At 41.7% G+C, this 14314-nt stretch overlaps 1 protein-coding gene across 5 annotated transcripts in view; it reads left to right on the top strand.

Moving 5' to 3' along the window:
- Window positions 1-12838, top strand: part of TRIM9 (tripartite motif containing 9) — a 263721-nt gene extending 250883 nt beyond the window's left edge. The window contains exons 11-16 of one of the 5 annotated variants that reach the window (XM_019009942.4): window positions 1964-2152; window positions 4672-4713; window positions 5128-5151; window positions 5990-6239; window positions 8543-8705; window positions 10749-12838. In XM_019009942.4, coding sequence (XP_018865487.2) covers window positions 1964-2152; window positions 4672-4713; window positions 5128-5151; window positions 5990-6239; window positions 8543-8705; window positions 10749-10811 — 731 coding nt within the window. In that variant the 3' untranslated portion in view covers window positions 10812-12838. Of the gene's footprint in view, window positions 1-1963; window positions 2153-4671; window positions 4714-5127; window positions 5152-5989; window positions 6294-8542; window positions 8706-10748 lie in introns of all 5 variants that reach the window. The other 4 variants (XM_019009941.4, XM_019009943.4, XM_055361500.2 and 1 more) reach the window with 4 other exon arrangements.
- The last annotated feature ends 1476 nt before the right edge of the window (window positions 12839-14314 follow it).

The following is a 14314-nucleotide window of genomic DNA, read 5'->3' as shown; positions in this document are numbered from 1 at the left end:
ATTTTAGTCCGGGTGTGGTAGCTCACGCCTGTAATCTCAGCACTTTGGGAGGCTGGGGCAGGCAGATCACTTTGAGCTCAGGAGTTCAAGACCAGCCTGGACAACATGGCAAAACCCCATTTCTACAAAAAATAGAAAAATTAGCTGGGCGTGATGGCTCATGCCTGTAGTCCCTGCTACTCTCGAGGCTGAGGTTGAAGAATCACTTGATCCAGGAAGCAAAGGTTGCAGTGAGATGAGACTGTGGCATTGCATTCTGGCCTGGGCAACAGAGTGAGACCCTGTCTCAAAAAATAATAAATAATACTAAATAAATAAATAAATAAAATATTTTATTGATATAAATATAGTTGTAAATGCCTTCGCTCCATAATAGAAACCCATGCCAGTTTGTGGTGCTTGGGTGTTGTATTTTGAATTTTTCTATTATACTCAAAGGCTAATTTCCCCTTAAGATGATTATAACAAATAATTTTTGATTTATCATATCTGAAGAAAGAAATGATAATACATGATATTAAGTCATTCAAACCATATGAAGTTTAGGTAGGAGAAAAATGTATTCTTAGTGGGAACACAAAGTCTTGACTCCATAAATAGCAATTCCTTTTCTCTGAGATCTGGTTTATACTTTCATTTTTTAAAAGTCATCCCCCTACAGATAAGTCTAAAGCCTGAAAAGCTAACTTTAATATTGTAAGTTCAGAGGCTGACTCTTGGAGGTATTAAATTAAAACTTGCCAATGCCCTTGTTCTGAGCTCTTCACATAGGATCATATTCTGCACACACACACACTCCAGTTATTTTTGCTTCAACATGCGAATAGCATTTTGATAGAAGTCTATGTCCAGCAAAGAATTGCTGCTAACTGATTCAAACCAGAAAAAAATTCACGGAAATACCCTCTGGTCACAGAAACAAAATTATTATTTCAATGAGAAGAAAGTTCCTTTGAGATTTTGGACATGGAATATTACCTTCCTACCATCTGTATTTCCTAAATTATTGCTATTAGACTGAATGTTAAGAAGGCTTCAATTGGTGAAAGATCCACCTCTGACTAGACCACACCGTGCATAGAACCAGCTATTGTTTGACAAAATAGAAAGGAGCAATTTTAGTAATTCAGAGAAACTAACTCATGCCCTTCTAAAACCAGATCAAATAATTGTTAAGTCTTTAGTCTGATATAATAATTATCTTCAGGCCAAACCTGACTATCTGAACAGAAACAGATATTTTGCCACCAATGCACCTCACCACTGCCTACAGTCTGTTTATCATTAGAGAAACAGAGATGGTCAAGTGACATCCCTAGAGTCTGATCATAATTCAGAAACAAAGGTAAGGCTCCTTCCCTGCTTACTTGTCCAGCCCTGTCTTCCTTAGACCACACCACATTTCCTCTCCTGTTCAAAGATAGAGTCTGGAGTGTGCTAGTATAAAAAATCAGCTCATCCATCTAATAGAAAAATATACATTAGGAGAGAAATGGGAAAATATGGAATAGGAAACAGTTTGTAAAAAATCACCATCTCTTAAATAGAAACCCTTTAAGAGGCCATTGTTGAATAGGTAGTAACTCCCAGGACAACTGAAGGGGGTAAAATAATATCCTCTTGGTCATCAATAGGTAAAATTTGCCTTTACATTTTGTACATTCAATTCTAAAAATATTTTATCTAATTAAAAGGAAACCTTCCAATTTTCTACCACTAAAAATCGGGAAAGTGACAACAATTGCCTTTGTTGTTCGAGGTGTCCTCTGGTCTTGGGTCCTGATCTGCCGAAAATTCCCTCCCTGCCCCCAGGCACATTGGTTTTGTAAATGCCTGAGTGTGGCACCCTGTGGGAAAGATGAGGCTTTGTATGAATGCATTGTTAAGGCAGGTCTTGGGGAACCGTGCACGGGGACATAATAGCAGACTTCTGATCTCTAGTTTGCATTGATCTTACATTTAGACACAGATTCAGAAGAACAGACCCTCCCTTTTCCAGTGCCTTCGGAAAGATTGCCGCTCCGTAGAATGAGTCCTTTCTCCTCCACCCTTAATCTACAACCCAGCTTCCCCGGGAGATCCTACTTTGATTTCCGATCCTCACCCCACCAGCTGAGCTTGCATTCCTCTTTACAGTCTCTCAATGCACCGGGTGAGCTGAGCTCCTCAGACCTTTCCCCTTGATCTCTGTGCCTTGAAGGCATCTCTGAAACGCGTGTCTTGTTCTTGCCATTCATGTGCGTGGTGAGGGGGATGAGCTAGTCTCTGTCTGTGGCCTGCTTTCCGTATGAGGAGCATCGGGATGGTGGAGCTTTGTGGCGTTCTTGTTTGTGTGGTGGAAGGAGCAACCATGGAGCTGTGGTCTATGTATTACGGCATCAGAAAGTGATGAGTGAAGTTATTCTTTTTGCACAAGCTGGTACCACCATGGATAACCCGCTCTGTCATCACATGCAGTGGCATAGCACGGCACAGGCGCTGGCTGAGTGGCGGCCATGGCAATAATGTGGAGGTTTGCAGCCCTTCTGTATCCAGGAAACCAGCAGTGTCTGGGAGACTGGATCAGTGCATCCAGCCTGGAGTGGTCTGATTAAACATAGACTCAAGAGATCTTTATTGACAAAGTACAATAAAAGTAAAAACACACCAACAGCAGAAAGCATCCTATAAAGCAGGCAATCCAGAGAGCATAAAGTGAAAGCATTTTCTGCAAAAGCCTGTGCTCACTGCTAGGACAGTGGGGCTCATGGCTGAGTGTTTTCCTAGCAACGGGGTGGGATCACTGCTAGCTGAATTAGAAACCCTTAACTCCTAATGCCTAATGACCAAAGATCTGAGTAATCAAAAAGTCTGGACTCCTCGAAGTTTCCCACAGCCAAGCTGGTTGTGACAGAGCCTAAGGCTGATTTCAGCAAAGCTAGACTTGTGTTCCTTTGTAGCGAACACTGCCTAGCAAATAGAATGTTAAAATATCTAAGATGCAGACCTATTTGATCTCTTCAGGACTATATTGTAATCATGGATACACATGATGCACATTTCACATTTCCAAAGGTTTCTTTTGGTTTTTATTTTATTCTTTTTGCTCATCCCACATTCTGGAATGAAGAAGGCCACAGCATGACAGTGCAAAAAGGATGCAGGGACTTCAAGCTGTCTTTAAAATGACATTTTTCTTTGTGCTTTTATGTTTCTTATTGTTTTTCTGTGCACTATGGCTTCCCAACATGCTTTGTTATGAAACTCTTTTCCCTTGTGTCTAATGTACTGAAATATTGTTACAGTCTTTGTAATGTACGTTGTCTCAAGAATAAAATGAAATGTGAGTTTTGGGATATTTGATGGGTGTATTTAAGAGCATTATTCTAGTTGTATTGTTGAATCTTAAATGTACGATAATAAAGTAGTGTAAAAAGATTTCAGAATATTTGTTTTGAAAAAGAGTTGCACAAGGCATGATTCATTTAAAAGTTTTTAAAGCCCTGTTCAGATTCTACAAACTTATTTCCAAGCTGAATATGAGAGTCAGTTTTAAAACTCCAGGTGTTCCATACTCACTATGCTCTAACACATGAATAGGAATTGAAGTGATAATTGATAGAAACAAAACATAAAAATCAGCCATGAGATGGGAGGAAATGATTCTTTTGCATGTGAATTCATCCCAGAGAAAAGCAAACTAACCAAAAGTAAGATCATAATTTTTATATTTTGTTTTTAACTCAGCCATTAGTCCTTTTTTATAGTAAGCTGCTTTTTTAATTCTTGTAAAATTCTTTTAAGTCAGCACATTATCCTGCAAATGTTTTAGGAATTAGCATATAAAGGCCTTACTAAATAGAAAAGAAAATAAAATGATCCTTTCTTTATCCCCCATTGCTCATCAAAACCACATTTTCTAGATCAGTCCTCGAAACCACTGGAAATTGTAGGTCACACACTTTTGAACATTTTAAGACTAGGCAGTCTTCCTCCACACAATGTAGTTTCTCATGGGGTACAGGTATCCAAATCTTAGGGAAGGGAGATGGTTGAAAAAGTTCCACAGGGGATTCCAATATATCTCTGAGACCACACTCACTCCTACCATCCCTCCTCCCCTCCCTCAGGTGAGAAGGATCTTGTCTCCTAAGAAGGAAAGGAAGGCAGTTTTAACACATTCGTCATGTCATTATTAATAATTATTAATAAGATGTATGTATTCACAAATGGATTACATTACACATTTAGTTATATTTAATTTGGGCTCAAGTCACAATGAAGACCTTTTGGCATAACCAGAGTTAGAAGTGCATAGAATAGTGAGAGCAGAGTTTTATCAAAATCCAGTGATTTCTCCGTTGCAATTAAGTACATTTTCCCCATTTTTAAAACAGCTAGCCTTCTTACTGTGGAAACTTTAGAGGAAAAGATTGAACTTGGAAGATGAAAAATTCAGCTACAGAGTTTAGGATCAATTGGAGGAGGATTTATTAAATGGTAAAAAGATGTGCTTTTCATTTTGAAAGAGCAGAGAGGCTCTTCAAAGTAAATAATATAAAAAGGGCTTTGTTTTTTCATGGATCAGGCCTCTGGTATCTATATTCAACTGGTGCTTTTTAAGTGTATACAAGTAATTTTTATCAACCTGGTTGTTGTTTCATAGCGTTGATGTGTAGTATCTCTTTATAGGATGCAATTTTGAGACACAATCTGCACCTTACTCTCAATTAGGCAAGTATACCTATTGTAATTATCTTTTACTTACGTGGTTGGTGTGCTCAATTTCCTTCACAAAATAAATGGCGGCAACTTGTCTTATGTCAATAAAATTGTCTAATTGTCATTCTAACCCTATTATAGCAGTTTCTCAAACTCTTAAAAAATGGAAAAGATGCCTGTAGTGTTTAATGTTATGCCTCAAAGCTTACTTTTCCCCCAGTTTTCATATACATCAATGCAAAACACTCTTTATGAGCACTAAATGTAGGTAAAGGTACAAGTCAGAGAGCACCTGTTTAGTATATGTGGCATTTTAAATTGAGTCCTTTTGGGGTACTAGTTTATCAAGAGAGACACATTTTCTTATCCATGTCAATTTTGCTTCCTATCTCTCTCCCCCATGCCTTTCACTTGGAATGACAACAGTTGACATTAAAAAGCTGTTGGCAGGTATGGAATAACCTTATTCTGTTACCAAATAGCAAAGACCAAAGTGCATGTGAGGTGTCTCACAGGTTCAATAAATCAGCAATTACCTCTCTCGAGTGGGATATTTATAGGTGGCATTTAGAACTTGGGGCGTAACAATGCGTACAAAGACATCATTCTATCTGCACCTAATGTCCAAAATTCCTACTGCTCCAGCAAAATTTCTGACGTGTTAGTTTCAGGAGTAGCACGCAAACTGTGTTTTTTAAGTTATGCAGACAGCAACCTGTCCTACATGCAAGTCACAATCACTCATGAATATTAGTTTATGTTGCTTATAGCTTCGCAGCTTGTGAGCTTTCACTAGAGCCAAGGAAAACTTCAAAGCGACTAGATGTTAGCACTTCTGCCGAAGGGATATTTCCTGATTTCACTCCATGTGTTTTATCCCTCCTCCATCTAGGACTCTAGCTCCTAGCCTCCCTGCCTCAGGGGTTACACAGGCATCTTAGCGCATCCCCTCTCCCTTTATGTCTCTGGTGCACTGTTCTGCCAGTCACCAGGTGAAGGGACTTGCACCTTCCAAAATCGATGCCACTTCACTCCCGGATCACCTGGTTGGGAGTGCAGTCTGAGCCAGGTAACCCCTGCTGAATCGGTCGTGTGTCCTCCGTCTGCTTCTGGTGCAGAGAGTACCAACTCCCAGGACGTGCCCCTGTCTGCCCTGGCCCTGGACGCCTCCTTCCTGCATGGCAGCATGAAAACGCTACACAACGCTCCTCACCCGCCCAGGAGTATGTTATGGTGCTGAGCTTGTTGGGTCTGTCTTAATAACCTGGTTCCCTTCTGTTGTTCCCAGTGGCCTGGTTTGCTTTCGACCCTGGCTCGGCGCACTCGGACATCATCCTCTCCAATGACAACCTGACAGTGACCTGTAGTAGCTATGATGACCGGGTGGTGCTAGGGAAGACTGGCTTCTCCAAGGGCGTCCACTACTGGGAGCTCACGGTAGATCGCTATGACAACCACCCTGATCCTGCCTTTGGCGTGGCTCGCATGGACGTGATGAAGGATGTGATGTTAGGAAAAGACGACAAAGCTTGGGCAATGTATGTGGACAATAACCGGAGCTGGTTCATGCACAACAACTCGCACACCAACAGGTACCCTGCAGCCCCCAAACCAAGCCTTCTTCACGTTGGCTTCTGATCAGGAGTGAGAGCCCCAGTTCAAAAACCTATTACATAGACCACATTCAGGAAATCAAGCAGGTGGTCTACATTAAGTAGCACAGGCAATCTATGAGCCTCAGCTGAGTCCATGCTGGTGGTTTACTTTCTATATAATGATAGAGACTTGAGTACTTTCCTACTCCCTTCATTGCTGTATTTCACCCATGGCTGGAAACTAAGAATCCCAATGGATATCCATTATAAGAAAACGATCCAGGATGCTGAAACACCCAGACCTACAACTTATCAGAAAAGCACTTTTGGGCAAGTTACTTCGTTTTTTGAACCTCAGTTTCCAAATCCATCAAATTAGTACAATAAAATTTTTCCCTGTGGGAATCTTCTGAAGATTAAATGAAATATGTGAAAATGCCTTACATTGGAAGCACCTGAAAATAGTAGCCATTGTTCTTATTACGATTTATTAAACTAAAGCTTATGGATGCCAATTTGAATGGCTTTCTACTTAGAGAGAACTCTCTTATTACTGTATTAATCCAGAGCAGCCAGTTTGCTAAGGAAAGGAAATATAGTAATCTCCTTGAGGTTTTCTTCTACCACCAAAATATAGATCATTATAATTGAACACATACTATAATGGATTTCCTTTCTCATTTGATTGTGTTCCTCAAATGTATTTTTCACAAATTTCCTAGGCAGAGAAATTTCTACTGTGGACCCTGGTCCACCTTATGCTCCAGGATTTCCCCAGGATACATTCTCATTAGTGTCTCTGAGAAAAAAAAAAATACAGTAGTGTTCAACCAGATCAAAGGGAAAGCAAGTCAGACATTGGTAGGATAATTGGACCCCACTGTTTTATCTTTTTCTGTATGCTCATCACTGACCCTTCCCCAGCCTGTAGACTCCTAAAGCCTCCTTTTCCCTTGGATAGCTTCTATAGCATTCAAGTGTGTATTATTCGCTGTCACTTGAAGTGAACACACACACCATTTCACCATGAAAGCAAATCCTACTGGATGTAGATAAGTGGTTATCTTCAGTGATTGGCATTTTGGGGAACTCTCTGTCAATAGATTCTCAGTGCTATCACCCAGATGCCACACTTACTTTTTCCCTTTTAGCATCTTTGTTTTGAAGTGCAGGAGTGAATAATGACATAACCATCACACTATGCAGAGAAACACATTCTTAATGCTGAACACATCTGCTTGCATGCAACCTGCATGTCACTTGTGCTTTCATTGTTAAACCTGTGAAGTAGCAAGAGGCAATTTGTAAACCTGTCTTTTAATGACTATGTACAGTCTGTATCCTGCATGCAAGAGGAAATGAATGACACAAATTCCTGTGCTCTGCTGAGATGAGGATGAAGTTCAATATTGCTAGATCTCAAAAAAATGGGAAGGACAAATCTGATCATCCATGTTTAATGGCATTTTGTGAAACCATCAATTGAAGCATAAGACACAATTCTTTGTAAAATGGCATTTGTATGCAGGTTCCTTAAAATCACTACATCTCAGAGTATAATTATTTCACTGTACAGAGAAGAAGCCTCTTCTTCAGTGCTGTCATTTCACAGACAGCCTCTAAGTTCTTAATTCAAATGCAACAAGCCAAAAAATTGCTATCCTTCTGGAATGAGTTTTTCTGTTTAATGGATAACATAAGGCCCCAAATCCAATTTCTCATGCGTGTGGTTTAGGTGCAACCAAAGTGCTTCTTATTTTGACTTTCAAATTAAGTCACTTTGTATTTAATGATATTTAATTCACACCATTTATACAAAGTGTGCAATATTCCTAGAGTCAGAGCTCTGATAGCCCAAAGGTGACTTTTGCCTAGTCTTTAATGTTTGGTTTTCTACTGCTGTGACTCAGTGGTAGAGACCCTAATGAATGAGTTCACTCTCAGCAACAGCAGAACGACTCACAAGGGCAGATATCTCCCCCTAGGAAGTGAAAATTGATGGTGGCAGGGAGGGAGCAAAAAATCATACTCTTGTTATGTATAAAACACAGATATACACACAGTACCAACAGGTATACAGTATATCTGCGGTATTAAAATTTATGTGCAAGGGATGATTAGGGAAAAGGTTTTGGGGTAGTGATGATTATAAACAGGTTGCAAGACACTGGTTTCACCACACAAAAGGGGGGAGCTTCTAGAGTGACCACAAGGAAATGAACCCCAATTTTTCTCTTTTCCTACAGAACTGAGGGAGGGATCACAAAAGGGGCCACAATTGGGGTCCTCCTCGACTTAAATAGAAAAAACTTGACATTTTTTATCAACGATGAACAACAAGGTCCCATAGCATTTGATAACGTGGAGGGCCTGTTCTTCCCTGCGGTCAGCCTGAACAGGAACGTGCAGGTAAGCACCCTGCCCCTGAGGTTAAACAGCTGTTGCTGGCTACCGGTTCAAAGGCTGCCCAGGGCCGTTCAATCCAACCGGAGAGAGGGAAGGTGACAGCGTAAGGCTCAGACCAAGACATGAAGGAGAGGAGGAGAGAAAGGGATCAGCGCTGACAACTTATATTATTCCACGCCAAGCATAAGCACCTTCTTTATACTTGGACACAGACCAGTTAATAGCACATAGGAAACTAGAATTCTCTTCATGGTTGGCTAATGATCATCTCTGTAGCTCTAGTTTCACCTCTAAATAGAAATGAAAGCCTTTAACCAACTGGCATGAAAACAAATGGAATGACTTAACAAAGCTCAGGAGTGCCTGAGAAGAGGTGAGGGTGTAAGACTGAAGCATTAGTATCGTTATCAGAAAATCTGAGCATCTTCTCTGCACTCTTGTTTGGCTCTGTTAGGTCCTAAGGGGTAGAAAACATAGTCCTACCTACAACTTAGTTAATTATTATTTATTATAGAATAAAACAACAGCTTCTCATTTATTCATTCAGCAAATATCTATAGAATGCCTTTAATGTGCCAGGCACAGTTATAAGTGTTTGGGATACATCAGTGAAAAAAAAAAAACAGATAAAAATCTTGCCTTCATAGAACTCACATCTTAGTGATAGGAGACAGACAATAAATAATAAGCATAATTACAATGTTAATCAGATGGTGTGTCAGAAGGCGTTTAGTGCAGTGGAGAAAAGACCAAGGGCCCATGAGTACTGTGGTTGGGAAGGGCAGCCGCAGTCTTAAGTAGGATGGTCAGCGTAGGTAGGGCTTATCGCAGTTACCGGTGAGCTGAGCCTTAAAGGAGTGAGGGAGTGAGTTGCGTGGAGCCTTCCAGACAGAGGGAACAGCCTGTGCACAGTTTCTAAGGCATGAGGGGCCTTGCATGGGCAAGGAATGGTGGAGAGACTCTTGGGCTGGGGCCTGGAAGGGGGACCAGAGCCATGCATGGGGGAAGAGCTGTGCCCTGCCAGCTGCTGTCAGGACTTAGGGTTTCACTTCCCTCCTGAGCTGGGCATCTCATTAACAACTATGAGCCTCATTCCACAAATGGTTGTCTTGAGATAAGGCTTGAGAATTACTGATGACTTTTGCCCTATCCAGAACCAGCCTTGGAAACTATTTATCAAAATTCATTGTTGTGTTTCAGTATGTGCAGTAACATTGATTGCAAACTAGCAGCCCCTGCCCTTCTCTCTTCCTGCAAGGAGATGGGGTTTTCTAGAAGGCTGGAATCTAATCTTTCAGAGTTCAGCCTCTACATTTTAAGAAAGAAAACCATAAATTACCGTAGAAGCGAGTCTCAGAAAAACCCCATTCAAGGTTTTTCACATTAGCCATTTCCCTTTCAAAGAATATTATACTAGAGGCTCTTCAGGGGTTTTCAGGACCTTCTGATTTTCTATTGATAAAGACTCTTGGGCTGGAGAAGACAGGGACAAGAACTGCATGAAATGGTTCTAGTTTTATCCATAGCTATCCATCGAGGTTTGGGGATACACAGAAATTGGTGAAATAGTATAATGCCATGTTTTTTCACAACTGGCAATCATCTATGCGACCCCAGAAAGAAATGTTTGCCCTAATTACAATAACTGGCGGACAAGTAATAAGGGAAGTGCTGTCTCTGCGAATCTGTCCTCTATCCATGGATTTGGCAGTGGTCACTGTGGTGTGACCAGTAGGCTCCTCTATCTGAAAACCAAGGCCTGTGTCTTCAGTTATAAGGAACACAATCTCCCCGGAATCCTTTAAAATAGGCAGGTGACTAAGAACCATATAATCAAATGTCACCAGGATTTGAGAGCCCGCCATGGTGAGCAGCCTCTTACCATAGGCAGGATTCTTCTTGAATTCCGTTTAATACCTGCTAGCCTAGATGTTTAAAGAGAAGCAAACAGAACACTTTTTGAGTTAGGGACACACCCACGGTACACTGTGTAAAGGGACAGGGGGATGCACGATGCCTCTCAGGACTCACAGTCTCATTCCCCAGGTCACGCTGCACACCGGGCTCCCAGTCCCTGACTTCTACTCCAGCAGAGCATCAATAGCCTAAGGATGTGCCGTGGAGGCGCCAGCTGCCTGTTCTTACCTCCGCCTGCGAGAGCCACAGCAAGGAGCTCAGCCAGCCATGGTGGGGTGCAGAGTTGGCAGGAGTGGGAGAAGGAGGAGAGAAAAGCTGGTCCTCTGCAGTCTTCACACCCACAGCTCTGCCCTTTTCCCTTTCAACCTCTCCTCTGCTGTCATGCCTGCTTCCGCTTCCATCTCCAACAATTCTAACCAACAAAGGACCTAGACAGCCCACCAAGTCACTTGGTTCCCACTCCCAGATTTTGCTTTTATTTAACTTAATTTTTTATGTAGGTGAGTTATATTTTCTTTCTTTTCTGATCAGGTTATTGGTGACTTACTGGACTGGCACTGCCAGGAGAAAATTCTCTTGCTAACATTTTTTCTTAAGCTTTCTGTCAAACAATAAGGTTATAGGGGGAGGTAGGGAAGAATGAGCTGAATTTGTAGCATACAGCTTACCTCCTAGAATGTTCTTGCCCTCTTACCTCTCCTGTAGCGTTAGCTCTGCAGAGCTAAGCTTTGGGAGAATGAATCTATCACTGAGAAGTTTTACTACTCATTGAAGCACAAAAATATCCGCTACACAGGTTCACATCAGGGTAGGATCGTTAGGATGGCTCTATAATTAGGATAGGCCAGAACCCTGGCCACTGTATAAAATTGGAAAGTCTCTAAGACACAGGCAAACCAGGGGACTTAATGATTTGGTTTGTTTACTTAGTAAAAGCTTTTAATTGAGAACCTACTATTGACCAGGCACTGTTCAAGACACTAGAACATTATGTTCTAGACACTGTGGGGACACAGTGGTGAACAGACAGGCATAGTCTCTGCCCTTCGGAGCTTATATTCCAGTAGGAGAAAAAGCAAAAATAAAATAATTATAAATGGTCATATGCACTAGAAAGGAAATGGGCAAGGGTCAAAGAGACTCATGGGCAAGATCTTTCAGGCTTCCTAGAATGATGCTAAAAATCCACACATTCTGGCCATAGCACCAGAAATGTACCAACTCAATGCCTTTTCAGCTGCGCTATTTAATTATGGTACCTGCTGCCACTCATCACAGAGCCCTTCTTGGTAGAAATGATGTCAGCATTCTTATTTGCTGATGCTGCTATGATACCACGCCTTAAAAATTGACAGTTGAAAAAAAAAGAGTGACCAGAGGGCAAAGGACCCATTCTCAGTAATGGGAGATCTTGAGTTGCAGCCCACAGCATTCACATTCTCAGGATAAACATGCTTGTCTCCATATATACTATCTGTGCCTGTTATGAATGAAAAATCCATCCACTCTGCTGCCATTCACAGCCTAATTTTCTGGAGTAGTCCAAACAATGTTTGGAAAAACATGGGATTGTATGTCATTACTATGACTGATAGCAGAATAATAATGCATCTTACTTCTATATAGAGATAGACTTACATAGGTTACCCTTGAAATTCATTAGTTTGTCATAAAGTTTTAGGAAAGGTAGGACCCGGAAAGAAGTTCTAATTAGTTGTCTAAATATTTTTCAGTGAGCCAAGAAATTCACCATGAAAAAACAAGATTAACAAATAGAAGGGAAGAGATAGGATGGGAAAGCTAACAAATTAAAGTTTTGGCAAAAAGGAATATATGTAAATAGCTAATTATTTACTTTTGTGCTTACTTTATTTAGATTATTTCTATCAGTTACAATCTTTTTCTAGTTAAGTGTACCTAATTTATGGAATGGGTGCTATCCTGTTTATGTGTGTCTTGGTTTTTCTTGGCTACAGAAAAACTGTTGCAGGGCAACACTAGTTTGATATTTGATTTACTCTCCAATGAGACTCAATGGCTGGGCCGTGGTAGACTCATAGTTCCTCTTGTTCTTTATTAAATTCATCCTGCTAATTAGATTTCTAGTGACTTGTAACGTAGTTTACACTGAATTGCAATTACAGATGCATACAACTACTATACTAGAAAAAATTGTCATTTCTGGTGTGCCAATAAATGATTTTTATGAGAGAATAAAATGTCTCTAGAATTTCTTAGTTCTTATCTATTGTGGATGACAATTCACCTTTGTCAGAGCAATGTTTCTTCAGGAAGGTCTCATTGGAAAGGCCCCCAGAGCTCTGGAGAGCATGTATTCTTTCCCTTGTTTCCTTGGGCATGTGGCACTGCCTTTTGGTTTTACTCATATGAAATTTAACCTGATGTGAAATGTCCAGTGGAGATGTTTGGGGTCTGCCTCCAAGTATTGGGGATTTACTTCTGTTTTTTTTTTTTTTTTAGACGGAATCTCACTCTGTCACCAGGCTGGAGTGCAGTGGCGCAATGTTGGCCCACTGCAATCTCCCCTCCTGGGTTCAAGCAATTCTCCTGCCTCAGCCTCCCGAGTAGCTGGGACTACAGGCACACACCACCACGCCCAGCGAATTTTTTTGTATTTTTATTAGAGACGGGGTTTCACCATGTTGGCCAGGATGGTCTTGATCTCTTGACGTTGTGATCCACCCGTCTCGGCCTCCCAAAGTGCTGGGATTACAGGCGTGAGTGAGCCTGGCCTACTTTATTTTTAAAAAGCCACAAATTTGGCTTGCAATTTTATAGTACTGCAAAACAGAGTGTCACTGACTTTTTCAAACCTAGCTCCTTTAACATTTCTTTGAATGGCAAAACAATAATTACAACATTATTCATCTACCTAACATTGTTGTTAGCCACTAAAAAAATGGTTTGTTTCTTGATTAAAGGAAAAACATTACCTACAAATATATGGTCTGAGTTATAACCTCACAGAGTGGAATAGTACACAGTTGGTAGCTGCTGCTGCTCTCCGTTGATTCCAGTTTCTACACATTCCTCTTTCTGTCACGGGATCCTTGGGGTGTCACTTCGCCAGCCAAAAACCTCTATGGCTGGCAGCGCCTTCTGCCTGAGTACTGCCTGCACCTACTGGGCTCATTCTGCCCACTCGGCCTGGCAGGCTGCGCTCGGCTCACACTACCAGCCTGGATCCCACACCTGCTAAGGGTGAGTCAGGTGCGGAGTGGCAAGGGTTGTGTGGGGAAGTGAGCTCTGGGTCTGGCCACTTCACACAGCCAGGCAGGCCAGCTGCTGCGGCAGGGCAGGCAGCTCCAGGCACCAGCAAAGTTGTTGGCTCTGTAAGAGGCTATGGCTGTGGCTGGACCAGATGTACTGCACACAGCTTCCACTACAGGAACATGCATCTGGCTGAAGGGTATGTGGTGGCACCCGGAAGCTTGGAGATACCAGGAACCACAGAGCCCCAAAGAGGGTGTCACAGCCCTGGCTCCAGGAGCCCCTAGGTATGGGCTCCCAGAAGGGCCACAGCTCTTCTCTCCTTCTCATCACCTGCAACATGGCGAGCTGAGGGGGGTGGCTGAGGGTTTCAGCCCTGTTTGTGTTACAGCTCTTTCAGTCCCGCCATTCAGCAGGTCCCAAGTTCTTGTCCTGTATCCAGGAAGAGTGAGGTACCTGGACAA

The sequence above is a fragment of the Gorilla gorilla genome, chromosome 15, assembly GCF_029281585.2.
Source record: "Gorilla gorilla gorilla isolate KB3781 chromosome 15, NHGRI_mGorGor1-v2.1_pri, whole genome shotgun sequence".
Classification (NCBI taxonomy): domain Eukaryota; kingdom Metazoa; phylum Chordata; class Mammalia; order Primates; family Hominidae; genus Gorilla; species Gorilla gorilla.
Note: the sequence above shows the minus strand (reverse complement) of the source record. Positions and strands in the feature narration are given on the sequence as shown.